Source organism: Lepidothrix coronata, unplaced genomic scaffold, assembly GCF_001604755.1.
Source record: "Lepidothrix coronata isolate B3197 unplaced genomic scaffold, Lepidothrix_coronata-1.0 Scaffold306, whole genome shotgun sequence".
Classification (NCBI taxonomy): Eukaryota; Metazoa; Chordata; class Aves; order Passeriformes; family Pipridae; genus Lepidothrix; species Lepidothrix coronata.
The window spans coordinates 80547-101821 of record NW_016690486.1 but is presented as its reverse complement, the minus strand read 5'-3'; the positions used below and the strand labels follow the sequence as shown (position 1 = coordinate 101821).

Here is a 21275-nt window from a genome sequence, read left to right as displayed (position 1 = left end):
CTTAAATAAATTAAGTGCAAATAAGAACCATATAAGAATAAATCATGTGACTTGATTTTGTTAAAGTTCTCTTATGTTTTGATTATATTTCTCACTAGAAATGTTTTCTTCACCAGGGAGCTCTTGAAAATACTTGAAAAAGCACAGGTGGAGAAACCATTTTCTGAAATGGTGACACGGTGTGAGCAGCAGGTACAGCAACAGATTTGAATATTTAAACTGCGTGTTCATGGATTTGCTTGTGCATTAATAGGAGTTTTATTTCTGTGCTGACTGTTCCATTGATTACCAGCAAAATAAATGTAGACTGCTCAGGTTACATATCATTTTGTTAAGCTACTGCTTTTATTATTCTGGTAAGGTTAACAACTTACTTCCTTTTTTTTTTTTTTCATTACCTGAGGCTTTACAAAACACACTTCAAAGGTAATAAAGACTCTCCTTCACAATATTATTTTCTCTAGGAAGCAAAACTGAGGACATTGGAACAGGAGCTGGCTGCTGCTGGAGAGACTATTGCTTCTTTGAAGAAGACAAATGATACAGACAAGGTTTAGACTTATTTCTGTTACTGGTACACAGTTTTATGGGTAACAGTTCTGTAGCAGAGTTGAAAGCCCAGAGCCTTTCTGTGATACTTAGTAATTTTGTGCTCTTAGGCAATTCTGGCTGTATATGTAGGTAAAATAAATCTTGCCTTTCCCTAGCATGGAGTTTGCAGGGAGGTAGAAAACTGGTATGCACTCAGAAAAAACACAAGTTAACTGAAGATTAAACAAAAAAAATCAAGGTAAACCTGTCTACTGGACAAAACATTCAATGCTTAAACACTGCATAATTCCCCTCATGATTAATAGGGTCTTCCAGTCATGTTGTAAGGGACAAATAGAAAAGGGAAGGAAGGTGACTTAAGATTGTGACTGTGTGTATCTTTATTAATAAAATCAAAGCACTTTTTCATGTAAAGGCTGTTGCAGTGTATGAAAGCTTAAATAGCAAGAGTTCCCCTAGTGCAAGTATATATCCTGTATGTAAAACAGGCATAAAGAACCACATAGTGCATTTACTACCCAGCATGATGCGATGATAAGCCTTGTTTTTTTCATGCTAAAACCAAAAATTTGACATGCATAAGGTCAGAGTAACCTGGTATTGTCAGTGCAGTGGTGTTTCTTGAATGTATCTTTTTCCATTACAAGCAAATGTACCCTTAAACTACGGTACTTCTGTTCTCCTATTAGAAACCCATTACAAGCCAATACTAAATCAATGAGCCAGTGTTCTCTTCTGATGAACACAGCAGGTTATTTAATTCTTTATTTAAGTGCTTAGAGCAAAAGCCAGTGATATAGCAACACATTTTCTGTTATTCCCTTAAATGTGCAATTTGAGGCCTCATTTTCATATGATTGTTTGAAATTTGGGATTGACAAATTATATACCAAAAAAAGTCAGTAACATATTATATAGATTTTATATATATTTTATAGGATTGACTTTTTTTTATGTTTCAGGAAGTTGTAACTGACTTGATGAAACAGATCCAGGAGCTGAGGTCTTCAATTAATCATAAAACCGAGTCCATACATGGGTTGACAAGAGAGCTCGAGGATATAAATGTATGTTCTGTCATTTTGAAGGACATGGTATCGTACTTTAGAAATGACATGTCTTATCATGGTCTCAAACAGTATAACTTGCTGTAGCATTTTAGATGGAAACTTCTTTGTTTTGACATGTTGAAATCTTCTGAACATTTTATGCCTAAGGCTGTCTTGAAAACGGAACCCTCTCCATGTGGTGGGTAAAAAGCCATATCTCTGAAGGGACCTATTCACATCTTGTAAACTACACTCAGCTGACAGTCACATTTAGATTTTCTCAGAAATTGGCAATTTAAAACCTCAACAATTGAAGCTGAATTGTAAATTTACTTTTTGAGGGAGTGAATTTTTCTGTTGCTGTTATTACTATGTTCTACATCTGAAAACAAGTATAAAGAACTAAAACTGTGTAGTTGAATAACTATGAATAAATATGATGCATCTGATTTATTAAAATAGGTCTGGTTTGCAAACTGATGGAACAACCCACAGAATGCTTCAGATAATATATTATGTGTGAACTACAAATTCAAAAGGTTCTACAGACAGAACGTTGATGAGACAAATTTATATATATAGTTATCTTTTAATAATGGTTTTAGTGGGTAATATGTATTGTGGTGGCTAATTAACATTAAATTAATAATCTTTTCCTATCATTCTGACAACTAATTTCTAAAAATGTAGTTTGTATAATTTAGCAAGTGTGATATATCATTCTGGTTTTAGTCATTGACACAGATTTCTAAATGTTTCTAATTGTCATAAGACTTGTGATGTACATTTATTTGTATTATGTTTGCCAGCTTTCCTTGATAACATGTTTTTCTAAAATATTCTAAAATTTATTTTAATGGGTTTTTGTAGTGCAAGTATAATATTGTTCTGGCTGCAAAAGAAGAAAGCAAAGGAATCATAGAGGATCAGGAAAAGAAGATTGAAGAACTGAAGGAAGCCTTGGAGGGAAGAGAAATAGCTGATAACATTGAGGTAAAAACATTAATGTTGGTGTATTATGATTGTTTGTTTAACCAGACCAGTTGGATGTGCATTTGCTTAAAATATTCATGTAAAACTTAACCTCATTTTAGTTCCAACTATAGCTAGTTAAGCTGTTCTTAAAAGAATTTTTCATGAGATACCTGACAAATTCTGTTAAATTATGTTATTTGACATAAATATTTTATAAGCTACTTCATAAAAGCCTATGCTAAAAGCCTGGTTTAATTTTGTTAAGGCCACTAAGGAATCACCAGCTGAATTTAATGGCAGCTTTAGATGATGCAGCTGAGAAATTAAAATAGGTGGAAGAATATATTATGTTTAACACTATCTCCTCCCCCACTGCTACTATATTCAGTAACATCTTTTCTTTACTCATAATTTTAACTAAAAGCTCCACCTGCTGGAAACAGATTTAGGATGCATTGTTGATTCAACTGTGGGATTGCCTTTTAAAATTTTATCTTTCTTTAACTCTTTTCTGTTACTGCTCTCACCCTTAGATTTGCTAGTCAATCATATGGCACCAATAAAGTCTTCCAGAGAAGTGTTTGTTTCTCAAAACCCTTTGAACATAGTGTAAATCTATTTAAGAAAAACAGACTATATTCATTATTAATAATATCTAAATGTCACATTCTGAAACCCAAAACTGAGTTGTCTGCCAAAGGGACTGCTTTGGGTTTTTGTTTACATGAGTTTTTTTAACTGAAGTACTAGTTCTTAATCCAGTATTATCCTTAGGTGTATATGGCTCCTGATAAAATCATAGTGTTTCTCCTTGACTTTGTACTTTAGCTACTAATTTCTTCATGCTTTCTTGGCTGGACAAGAAGAACTAATCCAAGGTAGCATTTAAAATACCAAGTTCAGTTTCTCCTTCTAGGTTAACACACCCTATGTAGGCATAATGCCCCATCAGATCGGGTGGGAGAATAAATCCAGAGGTATCTACAGAATATAAGTGCACTAAAAAAGCTGTAATCGCTCCAGCATGGATTAAAATCTTTATTTTCTGTTTTTTTATTCAGAGAACTGTATCTCTTTTTAAGTACATATTATACTTTAAAACTGTGGTCGATTCCAAAGATCTTCCACAAGAACTGTGACTACACTGTGGGAAAGCTCTCATTTTTGTTCTGCAACCAAGACCGTGGATATGAAAACATGCTAAAATAAGAAATTTATAGATGAATGCTTGCTACAATTCATGATGAAAAAGTAGAAGGAAAAGAGAGATGCTTGTAGCTGCTAGCAATCTTGACACCAATCAAAACACCTTGAAACAACTGACTTAGAGTAATAACTTTAACTTCTTTCTTTACTCATCCAATGACTTAAAATAGAGAGACCTTCTGTGTGAAGAATTGCGTTATACAACTGATCAGCTGATAAGTCTGACAGAGGCCTCCAAGAAACATGATTCGTTGCTCCAGTGTGCACAGGAAGACATAGCAAAGAAAGAAGCAGTAATCCAGGAACTTAGGGAACAGGTAAAACAAAGAAATTTTGATAATTAGCCCATTGAGAGGAGTTGTAGTTAATTCTAGCTTTTGAAAAGTTCTTACATGTAATTTTACAGCATCTTGTATGCAGTACTCTTGGTGAAGAGCAATGCTCTTTCTTGTAAAAGCAAAATAGTAGTCTAAAAACTTCTGAACAAAGGCTAGGTAAACTTTTAAATCTTTTGGAAATGATGTCTAGAGATAGCAGAGTAAAATTATCAGTACCTGTAACAACTGAGCAACCTGAGGTTATCAGCAGTATCATCTACCTTTTCCTCCGCTCATCCACAAACAATATCATTATCTAACAGACATAAGTGTTGAGCTCTATAAATTTTGTAGTCTGAGAATGATTTGGAGCTTTTGCAGACTAAATAGCTATGTTAAGCCTCTGTCCAAATTTTAGCTCTAGTTGTCATAATTGTCATAGTGCTATGTAATATATTTGTGCTGGCAAAAACTCTAATAAGTTATTATCTAAAAGAGGAGTTCTTTTGTCAAGTTAGCATATTCTCTTTGGGGAAACTGATCAAATCTATACCTCAAAAATCTTTGTATCAGATCATGTTTTGACCAGTAATATTTGCCAACAAAGTTCATAATAGTTTCTTCTGTACTAGTAAGCCCTTTGAAACGTTGACCATGTTAGTAAGGCAAGAAAATAAAATAGCAACACAAACAAAATTCAGATTAACGACACAGTATACAATGTATAGATCTTTCAAAAATGCTTGTTACATACAACTATTGAAAGTTTAACAGTTATTAGCTAAATATACAAGAGTTATAAAAATGAAGTTTAAATTAATGTAAAATAACTTGAGGTGTACTTAAGCCTGCTCAAAATGGAGATCTAGCTTCTGTTTTCTTTCCTATTTTGTGTTTATTTTAAGCTAATTTAATTCTTACTGGTGTTTTAATAGTTGGACAAAATGACAGAGGAACTGGAGAACAGGAAGAATGAGTATGAACTAAAAATGAAGCAAATAGATTGCTTTGTGGACTCATCTTTAGTAACATTTCCTCAGGTATGGCATTTGTGAGAGAAACATGTTCGTTATAATGCCTGTTAAAACACATAAAAAACAACTACAAACTTTACAGCATGGCTTCAGGCTGGAACCAAAAATTACAGTGTATCAAGAATGGTCAATTCCCAGTCACATAGTTTGTAACTTAGTTGTATTATTGATGATTTCTCTGCCAGGATTTTTTTTAATATATGTCTCCAATTAAGTATTAAAACATGTAACCAATACATAGGGCAAACAGTTCTTTATTAATAGTTTGTCTGGTTTGTTTCTTTTAACTTGACAGTGTCCAAAAACTCCACCTAATTTTGATGTGAATTTGGCAAAGCTCTTGGAAACTCATGAGCAAGAAATAGCTGATCGTAGGGCTTCTGCAATAAATCTGGAGCACCTTGTGCATGAACTGAATGAAGAACGAAGAGCTAAAAATGATGAAATTCTAAGGCTGAAGGTACTATGAGTTAATCTCTACAGGCAATTTGTAAGGTTAAAATAAGACAAAATACAGAGTTTAGATTTCGAATGAGCTCTGCTTGGTAGTGTGTCCATTAAAGCAGGAAAGCCAGTTTTGGTCCTCCCTTTACCTAGGCCCAAAATGTGACAACTGGCTTGAGATGTCAATATATCTCATTTTCCCAAGAACTGAGTTGTTTTGAGTTAATGAATGTCAAATGCTAACATCGGTTTTACTGCTGAAACTGTTCTGATTTATTTTAAATCAAGTTTTTAATGCAACTATAAATGGAACAGTAGTGCAGACATTTGCCAGAGAACTGTGCTTGTTTTCTGATAAATAGTTTTGTCTTCTATTTTACTCAGAAACATGTTCAACTGGAAATGAAAACAGGAATCGCAATTTGGTCTTCAAATAAAATGTTTCAAACTTCTTTCTTTTTCCGTGCTTAGGAACAATTAAATGAGTTGGAGAACTTGCGTCTGGAAATGCAGATATTGGTGGAAAACAACAGGAGTTTACAGAGTCTTGTAGAAGCTCAGAGACCAGGCAAAAACAGGTAAAGTTAAATAAAACACAAAAAATCTATCTCAACTTGAAATAATTAAACAAGATAAAAGGTACACTGTTTATTTGAAATACAGTCTTACATATTGTTTGTATTTGTGGAGATTGACTCAGACTTTTCTATGAAAACTGTTCACTGGCTAGTAAACTTTATTGCCCTTAAATCACAAATTCTCAAATGCAACAAAGTTTTATAAAGGAAATGGAAATAGAATGTAAAATAATTATATGCATAGCCATTCCTGCATATTATATATTGCCATATCACTTGTGTAGTTATGGATTCAGTAGATAGCAAATGTCCAAATTAATTCAGCACAAGTTTTAACATAGACATAAATGAACTTTTAAACCTCCAGTATAGTATTCATCTTTGGTCTATTCAAACTGTAACTCCTATCAACTAACAGGAGCAGGGAATTGTTATTGCATATGAAATTATATCCCAAGGTCCCAAGTCAGAAATCCAACAAGTGGGGAATATAAAAGTAATGGTTTTCTGTAGAAAAATTGGGTCCAGGACACCTACTCCATAAACTTCTGGATCCCTTTCCCTACCCACAACGTGGGGGAGCCCAGTTCTAGTTCCATCTCCATCTGAAGAACCATTCCGAGTCTTGAGGGATGGGGAGAGGGAACTCCAGCGACAGGGTTTTTCAGGCCCCGAGCCTGGAGGGGAGAGGTGCCCCCCCTCCCCCCACGCACGTGGTCCCATGGCTGGCACAGAGACAGGACACCGGCGTGGAGAGGAGGCAAGAGAGGTTTTATTGTTGGGGGTGTTACATTTATAGGGTTTAGGAGGATTCACAGAGTAACCAATTAGAAGTCTCAAGGGGCTTACAGGAACACCCAGTCATAGGAAGGGGTTAACAAGGTCCAATGGGAAACACCTCAGGACACCTTTCCCAGGACATTCCTGCATGGGAGATAACACTTGTTGTGGGGGGTGTTGGGAAGAAACACTGTGTTTGCAAAGAGACCACAAAGAGCCATTTTAAGACATGTTTAAACAACAGTTTTTCCCATATAATGCAGGTTTAGTGCCACAATAAACTGTTTGAAAAACAAAGCCACAGAATCCAGTGTTCCATGGCAACATAACCATTCTTGTTTTTCTGTGATTCCCGTTTCAATTCACAACACGATTTCAAATGTCTGTTGCAAACTAAGCAGAAGGCCTTAGAAACAGCATCATCACTCAGCACCCCACCTGATCTGTTCACAAAGATTTTCAGTTACTGAAAATAGTGTGTTTATTATAATTTGATGCAATTATAAAACTCCTGACCAATTAAGTTATTTCTTTATGGCACACTACAAGGATAAAGTGGTTCCACTGGCATGTTGCTTTGTGGGTTATTTTAATTGTATGGTGTTGGCTTACTTCCATCCAATGTCATGTTAATCAAAAACTAACAAAATAAAAAGCATTGAAGTCTTCTAAATACAAGAATCTTTCACTTTCTTAACTGCTCAGTGGTCTTGCCAAATTATCTTATACGAAGGAGTTGTTTTCTGCAGTCAACATACACCTGAACATCACCAACTAATAAAACATTTACCTTAATCGCAAAGCTGCCTAGCAAACTGTTGCATTGTTATTACAGTTGTAATTGTTTTAATGAAAACAGTAGTTTCTCCATACTCTAACAAAAGGAAATGTGGTGTTCATGGAATGCAGAAGAATATAGAAACCCTTCCAGAGTTGTTTCATGATGTGTTCAGTATTTTGAGTATGAACACGTGTGAAAACCACTACACATATTTACTGGTTTAATCTGGATAAGATGTTTTTACAACTGGTTTCTTCTGTTTATGAGAAACTTTCCTCATTCTTGAATTTCCTAGTGATCAGAAACATCCTGATGTTCAACACCTCAAAGAGAAAGAGGAGGAGATTGCTGAGGAGAGACTTGCCAAGGTATATTATCATTCTCACGTCAGTTGCTGTTGACCAGCTGTGAAGTATTAACCTATTTTCTTCTATTTCACAGCAGTGAAACAAACACTGATTTCTAGTGAGTTCTAATAGGCACAGCCTGACACTTAGCTCTTAGGGTTTCTGTCTCAGCCTGACACAAGTGAACTGGGTGTCAGATTACACAAGAAGCAAAACCAGATTTGGATTGCTAAATCTGACTCATCTCCAGAGTTGGAAAGTGAAGATTGTGTCACTTGCTAATGTCAGGTCTGTGTCAAAGGGAAGTTAATGTCACAGCGGAGGTTGCCATGGATTTCCCAGACAGAAAACCCCCCTGTTAGAGCTTTGCTGTGTGTGAGTGGGCAGAGAGATACGCTGTGGGTCATTTGTGCTGGCATGAAATGGGAAATACCTGCATATAGTAAAGAGATGAACTTAGAGTGAATATTAGAGATGTGAGCTACAGAGCAGGAGGATGACTTTGGCAGGATCTGGAATGAGATACACAGCATCAACTAAGTGATAAATAATTTTAAATATATATCTGTATGTTAAACATTAGGACTGTATCTAATGCTTTTGAACTTTTACAGAATAAAGCAATGGAGGAAATCCTGAAAATCAAAGCAGAGTAAGTCTAAATGTTGTTCCTTGAACTGGAAGCTTGTATTAAATTAATTAATGACAAAAAAGCTATATTTAAGCACTAGAAGTCCCCAAAAAGCTATATTTAAGCACTAGAAGTCCCAAAAAAGCTATATTTAAGCACTAGAAGTCCAATACCTGAATTTATAAAAGACATAATTTGGAAATGTTTACACTTCTGCAAGACACATTGAGTTCTTACTCTTTCTCATCAGTAGGTGGTAGTAGCACCTATTGCTACATTTACTGAAAAGGATAGCATTATATCAGGACAATAATCTGAAATTGGTAGAACCATAAAAACTTGAATTGGAAGAGCCATTTTTAATTGTTTAAAGTTATTTATGTGTTCAAGTTTTATACATGCAATGAATTCTAAGCACATTCCGTTTCAAATTGAATTGCAATACTGTTCATTTCTTTATTAGTATCATAAATGTTTTATAATTTAAAATATAATCTAATTATTTTCTTTTTATGCTATTTGTTTAAATTTTTGCAGTTAATCTTGAATAATGAAAATTTTTTATTATTAGAGGACTCCTGGATTGTGTTTGTGCAATTGTGCAAATAGTCCTCAAAATTCAAATGTTTTGGACCTTGGATGGATAGTAGCAAAGAAAGAAAATACTGAATTAGTAGATAAACATTAGTTTGAAAATGTTGGTCCTGCTATTCTTTTCCTAATCTGTACTCTTCAGGATTCATAGTGGCTGAATCTTTTAATACTTGAGTTATTTACATTTAATGGAATGCTTTCTACGTACATAACTTCATTTAAGGAGGAAGAGAGTTTTTATGCACATGGTCATTTCAAAAGTAACTTTCATTAAATTTTCCAGAAACCCTAGTCTGGCAATTAGGGATTATTTTGCTATTTGATGCATTGTGTTTTCATACCTGTCTGGTCTCTGAAATACGCTTTATAACAGTGCTACAAGGTCTTATACAAATAATGCACAAAGAAGGAAAATATTCTTTCCTCATTAAGAAAATGTCTTGACAAATGTACCAAATGAATACTGTTTTCATAGAGTAAAAATCAGTAAAATAAAACTGATACAAAAGTAATTTAATTTATACAATATTTGAATAGACTTGGAAAATTATTAAAGTTCATATAATTAGTAGACAGGCTGCAAAGTTTGATGGCACAGTTTAATATTCTGTGAGCCTTACAGACATCTTGTCTGCTGAAAATGTTTTAATCCTGTCCAAACTAGTGGTCCTTCTGTTACCAGGCCAAACAAGCTCAGGCCATCAGAGCTGCTCAGAGATGTTTCTGAACAACAGGACCACTGGGGGAAAAGTCACAGACAGACAAGCAATTTAAGGGAAACTTGAAGAGCAGCTGAGTTTAGCTGGAAAATTTACATTCCTTTGGTGGATTAATTCAAAGTGTTCTTGTAGGTGAAGCTTCTGTTTCTGCTTTCTCCTCAGTTGAGTTATATATCCTGGATTGCAAACAGTTACCAAAGAGAAGAGCATCTCCAAAACTGCCTAGTTGATAGTATCAAAGACAAGAGCTGTGAAGCAGAATGAAATTTTTCCTTCCCTTAACACTAAGTTCTAAGAAAAATATATTGTCTCAGAAGGACACTTTTAAAGGAGCCTCCCTCCATGTCCAAAACTGACTTAGTAATTCACTTATATGCCATTTATATTGGTTTTAAAGTTTTTTATGCTTCTTTTATATTGGCAGATTAGAAGAGACCAAAAATATCCTCAGAGTCCAAGAGAATGCCTGTCATCAAATGACTCTGGAGCTACAACGAACAAGAACTTTGGAGCTCAAGGCATTTAATGAAAAAGAAGAAATTAGATCAAAACTGGAGGAAGCATATGAAGAAAGAGACAGAACTGAAAAGGTTACACATGTATAATCTTTTCTTTGTCTTTACAGTAAAATCTTATTCAGCAGAGGTAGAGGTCTTACAGTTTAGTTGTATTTGTAATATTATTCTCTGCACTAGTGGAAGTCTGGGTACAGAAATCAGTGTTGCAATTCATAATACAAATCAATTAGTGCTCTTTTTTGACCTTTAGAAGGATCTAACATAGTATCTAAGGACACATAAGACAAATACGTATTTCCTGAATGAACCAACTCTTGCATCATATGTTACAAATAACTTAAATGTTAGTATGTTTGTAGCTCTAAGAAGCTATTTCTTCTGAAAAGAGAAGGAGAGGCTACTGCTAACAGATACACAAGTATTTATATTAATTACAGGAAATAGAATTGCTGAGGAAGCAAGTTGACTCTCTTGCTGAGGAGAACGGGAAATTACTTGGTCATCAAAACCTAAACCAGAAGATTCAGTATCTTGTGAAACTGAAAAAAGATAACGCGAAACTTACTGAGGTAAGTTCCAGAGTAGAATACAGATGAAGTAATGGCTTGACATAGAAGATGTCAAGCTTTGAGAATGAAAACTAAAATTCTTGCTCTTCTTTGGAGAGCAATAGATTTTATGCAGTTCAGTAAGTCATGGCTGGTCGGTCTCCTCACAGGCCCCAGACAAGGATCACCCTGTTTTATTTCCCCAAATATATAGTGTATAAAATACTTGAACAAATATAGATACCGCTTATTTAGAAATATAAAAGACGTGAGGATAATTTCCTTAATATACCCATGCTTTTTTTTCTGTTTTACAGGAGACTGAAAAACTACGAATTGAAAATGCTTTTTTGAAAGAATCAAAAAAATGTGACATTTGTAGACATTATGATCAGCTGTAATGACACAAATAAAACTGCAGAACCATATTTTTAAAGTGTACAGAAGAAGCAAAAGCCATTTGTCAAGCTTGACTTTTGCTGTGGTCCTGGAATAATCAAGTATTTTAGTTCATAGATTTTTATTTTTTTTTTGCTGGTAATAACTCTTAGTGAAGAATGTTATACCAGCTATGCGGGCAGCTTCCAATGACAAAGTAACACCTTTCTGTAATTTTCAATTTCCAAAACCGATTTTGTATAGGTGCTGGAAGATACTTTCTTGGAACTTTTGTACCTTGCCAAGGAAAAGCTTTTTCATTGGGAACACACCTGGATCTTTGTTTCCTTTTGTGCTTTTATTCAGGTTCCTACCTCTTCTGAAATGCTACATTTTCCACCAGAGCCAAAATTTTAAAAGCACAATTTCTTTGTGATTATTTCTTTAGCTAAACATAGGGTGATTTTACTGGGTTGTTTAAAAATAGTTTTCATACTGAACTTTGTCCAATACAGCATAAATGTGAATTTAGTAACAGCCTTGTAAATAGCATTATAAATATATTTTGCCTTTCTGTTCTTTCTCTATATGAAATTAAAATGCTTTTTAACCCTTTTTCCCCTATTATAGACTTATAGTAGACTTCTGTGTTAGAATTGTAGGACATTCTAAGTATTTTGCAACCATTTTCTTATCAAACAAGTTAATGTTATGAAAGAAGCTGTGAAAATATGCAGAACATTTTAGGAGTACAGCAGAAGTTCACTTAGTTGCACTTAAGATTCATTGCAGATACATGAAATGTTTAGTAGTGGATCACAAAATGTTGATTTATATAGCAATATCCAACAGGCTTTTTTTTTACTGCCAGTAAGCCTATCATTCTAGTTTTTGGCTACTTCATACAGTATTTTTTTTGCCCACAAGTGCTGGGGCAAAATGGAACAAAGCAGAAGATGTGTCTCTGATAAAGGGCAGGATAGACCTAGTGAGTTTCTACATGATTTGGCTGAGGGGAAGAAGAATTTCTACCAGCTTATCTGCGCATTTTAAAGTTGCCTAAGTTCAAGCTCCCACTTGAGCTCTGATGTAAAAAGCTGACCTTAAATGGGGTAGGTGTTGTTGTTTTTTTTTCCCTGTAGACAATCTAGATATGATCAGACCTAGAGGGGTACATCAAGGACAACACACCTGTTGTCCCCTGCGTGCTTTATTTGTTACTGTCATGTTGTAGGTTTACAAATGTCCCCTTCCTGTCTGTTTCTGGACTATTTCCATGTAGGCGGCTTCTGCCCTTTTCTGTGTTGTATGTGGCTACGGTAGGACCTGCGTTGTTCTCCTACTCCCTCCTTTTCTGTCTGTTGAAATAAAGCCTTTGTACATAAATGAACACCGCATACGTGCATTCTTCACAAAGCCCCCCATCCGCTCCCGGCCGCCCCTGGGTCTCTGGGAGCGGGCCCGCCCGTACTCGGGGCGGCGCTGCGGTGGCGGCGCCCGTGAGGCGGCCGAGCGGGCCCGGCGTGCGCGCCATGAGGGGCGGTGGGGCCGCGGCGGTGGCCGCCGGGCTGCTCGGGGCGGCGGCGGCGGCCGCGGCGAAGCTGGCGCTGGGGCCGGGCGGGGAGGCAGCCGGCGGCCCGGTAAGGAAGGAGGGAGGCGGGGCGGGTGCCGTGGGCTCCCGTGCAGCCGCCCCGCAGGCGGCTCTGGGCGTCACGGCTGCGCTGGCGGGAGCGCGGCAGCTCTTCCTCCTGCGCTCCCAGGGGCTGCCCTGGATTTCTAGGGAAAGCGGGGCGGTCTCGGAGAGCGGAGCGCTGAGTCACCTCTTGGGGGAGCCCAGCCTTGGAGGGCTGACTAATACGCGGTGCCGACGTAAACGAGGAGCAGGGAAAGGGAAGCGAGGCCGCTGAGATGTAAAGACAACAAGCGTGGTACGGGAATGCCCCAGATCAAACCCAACCCTGCATTTGCAGTGGTTCTACGTCAGTGTTACTTTAGAAGCAGGATGTCAGTACTCTTTAGTATTAAATGCTTGTTCTTAGTGCACTGTTTTCTAATAACATTACTTTTCTCCGTCTTATTCTCTCTCAGCTCAGTCCTCTCCAGAGCAGACAGGTGGAGCCCTTGATTTCTGCTGTGCTGCTCAGCTGATCCTTGTGTGTTCGTTGGTCGTGATCTTAATCGCGGTTGTGTTTTTCAAACCTCCTTGAGCTTGAGGTTACGTGGGACTGCTGTCCCTTGACCCCAGTAGCAGTGTCCTTACCTACAGGAGTGAACTCTGGCACAGGCACAGCAGAGGTGGGGAGGTACACGAGGTTGCATGTGAGTGGGAAGATGCTGAGGTAGGCAGCGTACACGTCTCCTAAAAACACATTGGGGAGATTAATTTCGGTATAGGTTGTTACTCATATGGCAAATGTACATTTGGATTTGAAACTAGAGCTGAAAAAATCCAGCCTTGCACCTGGAAGAAAAGGAAATCAATCCGTGTGATTATTAGAGAGGGTTAAAAAGGCAAAAACCTAGCACCTGCCAATCCTTTTGATCTTTTCTGATCGATCAGAAGGGGTGGCAGAAAGGAAAATAAAAAAATTTAAATCCTTATACTCTTTCCAACCCCTCCACCCCCCAAAAAAAATCCCCAACTTGTGCTCTGCACTGACAGAATATCAGAGCATGGAATTACTGCAAATGTTGACAGCATCTTTTCGGAGTATTTTTCTATGATGAAATTTCTAAAAAATATTGCGTATTTGTTTGGGGCGGGAGGTTGGTGCTTTTTTTTTTTTTTAAGTGTTATGACAAAGTGTCATGTCATTGATGTGGAGTGTTGCCAGCAGATCAAGGGGGATGATCCTTTGCCTCTACTCAGCCCTAATGATGCCACACCTGGAGTTTTGGGTCCAGTTCTGAGCTCTCTAGTGCAAAAAAAATAGATGGAACTACTGGAAAGAGTCCAGCAAAGTGCCATAAAGATGATGGAGACACCAGAGCATCTAATTTATGAGGAGAGGCTGAGAGAGCTGGGACTGTTCATCCTGGAGAAGAGAAGGCTCAGGGGGGATCTCATCAATGTGTATAAATACCTGCAGGGAGGGAGGGTGCACAGAGGATGGAGCCAGGCTCTTTCCAGTGGTGCTCAGTGACAGGACTAGAGGTGATGGGCACACCCTGAAACACAGGCAGTTTGCTCTGAACATCTAGAAGCACTTTTTCACTGTGAGGGTGATCAGGCACTGGCACAGGTTGCCCAGGGGTGTGATGGAGTCTCCATCCTTGGAGATATTCAGACATTGTCCGGACATGGACAAGGACAGCCTGCTCTAAGAATGATGAGGTTGGACCAGATAAACTCCAGAGGTCCCTTTCAACCTCAGCCATGCTGTGATTCTGTGACTGTTTCTTTTTTCTGGGTAAATTGGTTCCTTCAGTTTTCAGGTCCATTCTAGGTGACAAATTAATCAGTTTAGCTGTAAAACTAGCCAGGTTTTATGTAGCTGCCGTAATCTTCCCAGTGGCCTAAATTGTGAAGGACTATAGACACTTAAGAGTTTCAGAGGCTCCCTTTGAATCCTACATGCTTGCTGCAAAGGCATTTCTGCAGAGCAGCCACAAGGCAAAAGAGATTGAAGGAGTTTTATGTTTAAGGAAGAGCTACAGAAGTCTCAAAGTATAATAGCAGCCGTCAGTTGTGCAGCATGGAACATGCCAGCAAATATTAAAAGTGTATTGATGCTTTTAAGAGCTTATGATGTAGGGTAGCAGGATACTCAACAACAGCACAAAGAGGGATTTCCTGGACAGAAGGATGTGTTGGGATGGCCAAGCATGAGAGTGACCTGACCAGGAGGGGTCATTTCACTTGAACAAAAGTTTTACTTTGCTTTCTCCGCTCCCCTGTCAGTCTTCATCTAAAATTACTTCTGCCACTTCAGGAGTAATTCTGGATTATCTGAAGTGTACACTGAAATTAATCTATGCTTAGAAAAGCAATCAGAACAGTAATCCTTGACTCACTGGGGTGGCTCAGCTGAGTCTTCAGCTGGGGAGGAATTTAGATCTCCCTCCTTCCTTGTGGGGAAGGAAACACGTGGGGATGTTCCTATCTCTCCGTCTGCATGCCATTGGGATGACCATTCCACTGCCCAAGCTGCAGAGGGACTTGACCTTTGTCTGATAAACCTTCCTTCTGGGCATGTGCCACCTGCAGAGCATACTGCAGCTGATTTCCCTGGCTCTGCAAGAGAAGAAGATCAGAATAAAAACCTTTGGGTTCAAGATCACTTTTGAACATAGCATAGTTACTGTGATGGTGAGAGCCAGCTTTGTTTCACCACTGATAGTCTCACAGACTAATTCCAGTCAGGCAAGACCTGTGGAGGTCTCTAGTCCAACCCCTGGACTATGGAAATATACTGAATTTAGGTGAAACACAGAGAATTGTTTTGCCCTCTCATCTCTTTACTCCCAGATCTGCCTACCCACTAGAGATGTGTGGATGTACATAACTGCCCCTAGGAAGGTAAAACTGTCTGGTAATAGAGGCAGAGAATGAAACTGGGAGGCAAACCCTATCCCATGGAGAACCATAACATGGCAGAAGTTTTCGTCCTCAGAGGAGTGGTAGTATCTGGGAATGGTTGTCCCTCTTATCTCTCCCTACATTGTTGGCCAGGGTGGATAGGAAAGCAAGGGCTTCACTGGTGGGAGTGATATTGGATTTCAACTGTTGCCCTTATCAAGTTGGAGACCTTTGCCAACTTGACAGGTGGGGCAAAATGAGACCACACACCTGCACTGTCGCTCGCTGGAATGGGGTTAGCCTCGGAGAGCTTGCGCCAGCCATCGAGCAGAGATTTGCTTTGCAGTCTTTTCCTTTTAACTTTGTACTTGCAACATCGCTTGCTTCAGAAATCCCTGACTGCTTGCAGTATATAATTTTTTTCTTTTGAGTGGGAGCAGAACACAGTTGGTGGCCCCCATTGATCTGAGCAGCTGGTAGGGGGCTGCAGTGCAGCCATTCCCATGGGGCAGGTACCACCTCTTAGCTGTGTTTTTTGGTGACTTCACACCTACATTTCTGTCTTCTTCAAGACGAATCCCACCGTGGACTGAAAGGTGACGGGCTGTGAAGCCATGATTGCTACGGGCTTAGACAAAGATTTGCTTTCCTTTGCCCTTGTGTGTTCCCTGAGCATTTGTGAGAGTTGTTTTCTGCCTGTGATCCCCTTGGTGTCTTCACGTCAACTACATGGTATCCAGGGGCTGGGAGATGGCCTCAGTAGCTTAAACTAGGAGGGGGCAAGGGAGACTGTGAATGGTGAGGACTTTTTAGGCACAACTGTGCCCTTTTTTCAGACTGAGGCTGTTACATGTCTGGTGAGATTGTTTAAGGAGGGAGGTCTTTCTTGAGGACCTAATTGGCCTTGACAGCCCTTGAATTCAGAGGTGGTTTTGGTGCTGCTAAATGCTGGAGTAGAGACCTCTCAGTAAATCTGCTCTCCAGTGAGTGTGCAAGATAAGGCATGAAGCCCCTCAGTTCTTCCTTTCGTTACAAAGATCTCTGCTCTGCCCTCACTGCAGCAGTAATGCAGACCAGGGAGCTGGTGAGGACCAGTGCTTTGGGACCATTGGGGTCTCAGTCCAAATTCACAACAGTTAGGTCCTGGACCCCACACAGCACCGGCATTTACATCTTTGGTATTTGTCCCTGTCAGTTCTGAATTTCACCATTTTCTATACATCTGTATATGTATAGTGATAAGTAAAGGACATATCCCTGCATTTTGCGTCCACCACATCATGAGCTGGAGAGTGTTCTGAAATTTGGCTTCTGGCATAGCAGCTGCTGCACATTGTCCTAGCGCTTCCTAGCCTATAGTCTGAGGCTGAACTCACAGCAGGACACACCGGGCTCACGCTCTGTCCAGGACTGTTTCCTCATTTCCATTTCCTTCTGTGAGTTATATATTCACCTTCATTTAATAGCAGCTGTAATTCAGCTTCAAAAGCCCATGCCGTTGGGTTTGGCTCCAAAGTGCCCATGAATTAGTGAGGTGAAAATACACTGGCTTTTCATTTTTGTCTTACAGCTGCCAGTGCTGCTTCGCGTCAGCTGTGTTGGCTTGGTGTTTGCGTGCAATGCGGTGATGTGGACAGTCTTTGCAAAAGCCTTGCAACTCTCTTCCTCCTCGGCTGCTGCCTCTGTGACAACAACAGCCTCCAACTTCATCTCTTCGGTGAGTAGATCCCTTCCCCAGGCGCTGAAGCCCAAGGAGCACAGCGATGTGAGAATGCTCACGCTGGCTGCCACTGGTCTTAGCTCATCTCCCAGCAGAACCAGCATCAGTGGACACAAAGGGAGGGTTACAGGCAGACATGAAATGATTGCATCAGGCCTCAGCTGCTTTGATATTTGTTCATGGCGGAAGCGGTGAAACTTTTCTGGATGGTGCAGGAGGAGGAGCACTGCTGCCCAGCATGGTGCCTTGCAGCAGCTGTACAGCTGAACTTTAATAACTGCCAGTGAGAGCCAGAGCCAGAAGCTTTGCTTTGCTTTGTTTTGCTTTTCCTTTGCAACACCTCACCTGTGACAAGCCAGTCACCCTAGCTGGGTGTGAAGATGCACTGCCGCTAGTGACAGCAAGAGGATCTTTGACCTGCAGGTTTTTTCTGCTTGCTTTTCACTCTTGGCAGCAGTCCACCTTGTTTCTGTGCTCCAACTGGCAGACAGCTCATGGTGGTGTCCAATAATCGACTGGAGTTGCCCAGTCAACAAGAGATTTGGCTCCTGAGAAGTGATGGATGGGAAGGCAGCAAAGCACACATGCATCTACCAAAGTCCTGCTTTGGGACCACAGGATAGCTGCGCTTCCGGGCTGGATGGTAGAGTCAGTCATTTCCAGCATCACCCGCAGCAGCCGTTTCTGTTGGTCACCCCAGCAAGAGTGTCCTCAAGTGCGTTTTTTTCCCAGGGCTGTCTCTCCCAGTAGAAGTCCTCACAGCTCTGGCAGTGCAGGAGGCTTTGGAGCAGCTCAGCCCAGCAAAGCTTTTTGTCTCTCTTTTCCTTCAGGCAATCCTGGGCAAACTGCTCTTCGGGGAGACGTGGTCGCCTCTGTGGTGGGTCGGCCTCTCCACTACACTCTGCGGGCTCATGCTGCTGCACACAGCTGCGCCCCAGCTGGTGCAGGTCCCAGCAGAGAAGAAGGAGTGAGAGCTGCTGGAGGGGGCATGGTGCCATGCTGCCCCCCTCCAGCCTGTCTCATGATGGCGTCCCCAGTGCCCACCGACCTTTGAACACGTCAACCATGGACCTGCTAACCCCTGCTCACTTGCTGACCAGCTGACTTGCAAAGTCACCTTGATTGCATCTTTCCTGGCAGGTTGGCAGTGTTGTGGTGGCAGTGACAGCCCCGGAGGGAGCTGATCCACTCTGAGTCAGTATTGTGAAAATCAGGGCCGGAGGCTTATCAGCTGCTCCTCCTCTTCACACCCTGCAGCTGTGGAGCTTTCCCAGTTCAGGGAAGGCTGAAAGTAAACATGGTGGCTGTGGAAGGTGCCTGTGCATTAGTACTTTTCCGTAAAAGGATCTATCCCAAAATAGAATCAGAAGTAGATGCTGAAGGCAGCTGATATTTCTGTTCTGCTGTTCCTGACTTTCCTGTCTGTTGAAATGGCTCCACGCCTGCTGCTGCCTATAATGCTGTGGAGCCTTTCAGTAATTCCTTCAGCTTCCTCTATCACTCACATACACCTTTTAACTTGCAATTTGTATCTGACACCTTTAATATTCACTTACCCATTCCTGACATCTTACTCATTGTAAGGTTGCTGCTGTTTCCTTTAAACCCTTAACCAGGATGGGGTTTTGCTCACCATTCCTACTGTGTGTAGGTCAAACAGTAATTTTGGTACAATACAACAGGCAGCATGTGAAGAGTCAGCTGCTTTCACTAGGACTGTCCATGTTCAACACATCCCCCATCCCACTGAAGCTGACAATTCTTTAATGTTTGGTAAAATGAATTTTCTCAAGCAGTGTTTTTTTTTTACACCTCTGATGCTGATTCCCATTCATGCAATGTGATCAACTACATGACTGGTATCCAGATATCTGCTAAATTTGGCATCAGTGATTACTCCATATTCAGGTGTCGACATGGTGAATGTGTCATGAATTATCATTTTTAAGATATCGGCCCACTTTTTTTTTTCTTGGAAATTTTCTGTAGTTGGAATCCTAATTGAGAAATATAATGATGCCTGTAAATGTATGCATCATTCATACATTTCAGGCATATCACTTGTTTCCTCTGGGCTTGCTAGGTTGTGTCTGTCTTCTTGTAACCACAGAAAGTGAGTCATAGTTGTGGCATGTGCAGAAAACCTAAGGACACGTTTCTGTAAGCCTCCATATCAGAACCTGTCAGGTCTATCATGACTGGCAGATCTGCCGTGTCAATCAGGAGCATAAAATAGACTTGTGGATGGAAATGCCATTGGAGTTGGGTTCATGCCTTTTTCTTCTTTGTAACAGAAAGAAGGAAAGTCCCCAGAAGAGGTCAAGAGCTGTTTGCTCCAAGCCCCCTGCTTCAGGAGACCATCCTAGCTCACCACATGTGGCAGCCATGTCCAGGAGGGGCAATGCCTTTGCCTTTTACACTTGTGTGCTCCTAAGTCTTCTCCTCAAAGAGGGGAGAGGTGTATATGGTGGGGGAGAGGGCAAAGTGCTCTGAGTGCCTTTCCTTCTTACCAGCATGGGTCTTCACCCTTGAGAAGCAGAGCTCTTTGGGCAGCAGCTGTGATAGAGTGGGACACATCCAGCCACCTGGGAAGCCGTGACTTGACACAGTCCCTCATAGGTCTGCAGACATGACAGCCAGGAACTCTGCATTTCTAAGTACATGGGGTCTCCTTAGATATTCATACACGATGGAAAATTATTGAAGTCTGATAATAACCCTTGTTATTAACTTCCAGCCAGCTGTAAGCCATGGCTGCCTTCATGCAAATGGCAGTAGAAAGACCAGACTCTCTGGTTAATTTGGCTGGAGCCCCATTTCTTAACAAGCCATTTGGAAAGTTTTTTAACTGAAAACTGACATTTCTTTATTACCGTCATTGTTGGAGATCAAGGTTTAGAAGATGTTTGCTCATGTGCAGAAGGTGTTGGCGGCACTTTACTTGGTGATCTTCACTTTTAGGACAGATAAACGTAAACTAGGGCTGTTAATTCTGTCATAAATATTTGAAGGCAGGAGCAGAAGCGAGTTTTTCTCCAGTTCCCATGGGAAGAAAAGATTGCCGAACAGGGTGCGTTTTATGGCAGAATCTCCCTCCTTTGTGTACACAGGGCTTGACCTACGTCTGCCAGTGGGACCAGGGCTGCAAGGAAGGCTGCAATCACTGTGTGTCAAAGCGCTGTGCTTCCAGTAAACAATTCGTGTGTGATCATCCAAAATGCCTCTGGAAGTCACCTCAAAAAGGAGCACCAGCATTTTCAAAATAAAACAGTGTCCAAAGCTCAGTGGCTGAAATTTATTATTTACAGATATTTTAAACCACACACATGAAAAAAGGTGATATGAGACTAGTGAGTGAGCTAGGTTTGACAAGTCAGTGGTTCAGATGTGGTGGACTTTTTAAGGTGGCTGAAGATCATGGGCAACTCTAAGACTTTGGTTTATCAGGGCAGAAGGTGGGTTACCCTTGTGTGACAACTACAGTAGTGTGCTTGCATGAAGTTTTTGCACACTTTGTGTTTTTAGAAGAGAATCTTGGGCACACGTTTCCACTCAAATTCCAGCAAAATACACTTCTGTTTTCAC

General features: G+C 40.3%; 2 protein-coding genes across 5 annotated transcripts in view; both read left to right on the top strand.

Annotated features, from left to right (window-relative positions):
• KIF15 (kinesin family member 15) overlaps window positions 1–12837 on the top strand; it is a 37277-nt gene extending 24440 nt beyond the window's left edge. For 2 of the 3 annotated variants that reach the window (XM_017837602.1, XM_017837603.1), the window contains exons 23-35: window positions 117–192; window positions 465–551; window positions 1515–1619; window positions 2472–2594; window positions 3953–4099; window positions 5035–5139; window positions 5429–5593; window positions 6049–6155; window positions 8012–8084; window positions 8678–8715; window positions 10432–10597; window positions 10963–11094; window positions 11391–12837. In XM_017837602.1, coding sequence (XP_017693091.1) covers window positions 117–192; window positions 465–551; window positions 1515–1619; window positions 2472–2594; window positions 3953–4099; window positions 5035–5139; window positions 5429–5593; window positions 6049–6155; window positions 8012–8084; window positions 8678–8715; window positions 10432–10597; window positions 10963–11094; window positions 11391–11474 — 1408 coding nt within the window. In that variant the 3' untranslated portion in view covers window positions 11475–12837. Of the gene's footprint in view, window positions 1–116; window positions 193–464; window positions 552–1514; window positions 1620–2471; window positions 2595–3952; window positions 4100–5034; window positions 5140–5428; window positions 5594–6048; window positions 6156–8011; window positions 8085–8677; window positions 8716–10431; window positions 10598–10962; window positions 11095–11390 lie in introns of those variants that run through there. The other variant, XR_001878449.1, reaches the window with a different exon arrangement.
• Window positions 12838–12983: 146 nt separating this feature from the next.
• Window positions 12984–20969, top strand: TMEM42 (transmembrane protein 42). 2 transcript variants are annotated; one of them, XR_001878448.1, is made up of 4 exons: window positions 12984–13091; window positions 17541–17687; window positions 18521–18830; window positions 19985–20969. XR_001878448.1 is itself a non-coding variant. In XM_017837601.1 (3 exons), the coding sequence occupies exons 1-3, from the start codon at window positions 12984–12986 to the stop codon at window positions 18659–18661; spliced, it is 396 nt and encodes a 131-aa protein (XP_017693090.1). In that variant the 3' UTR covers window positions 18662–20969. The 2 variants fall into 2 exon arrangements, 1 of the variants encoding a protein (XP_017693090.1); XM_017837601.1 differs by having other exon boundaries at window positions 18521–20969.
• Window positions 20970–21275: the final 306 nt, after the last annotated feature.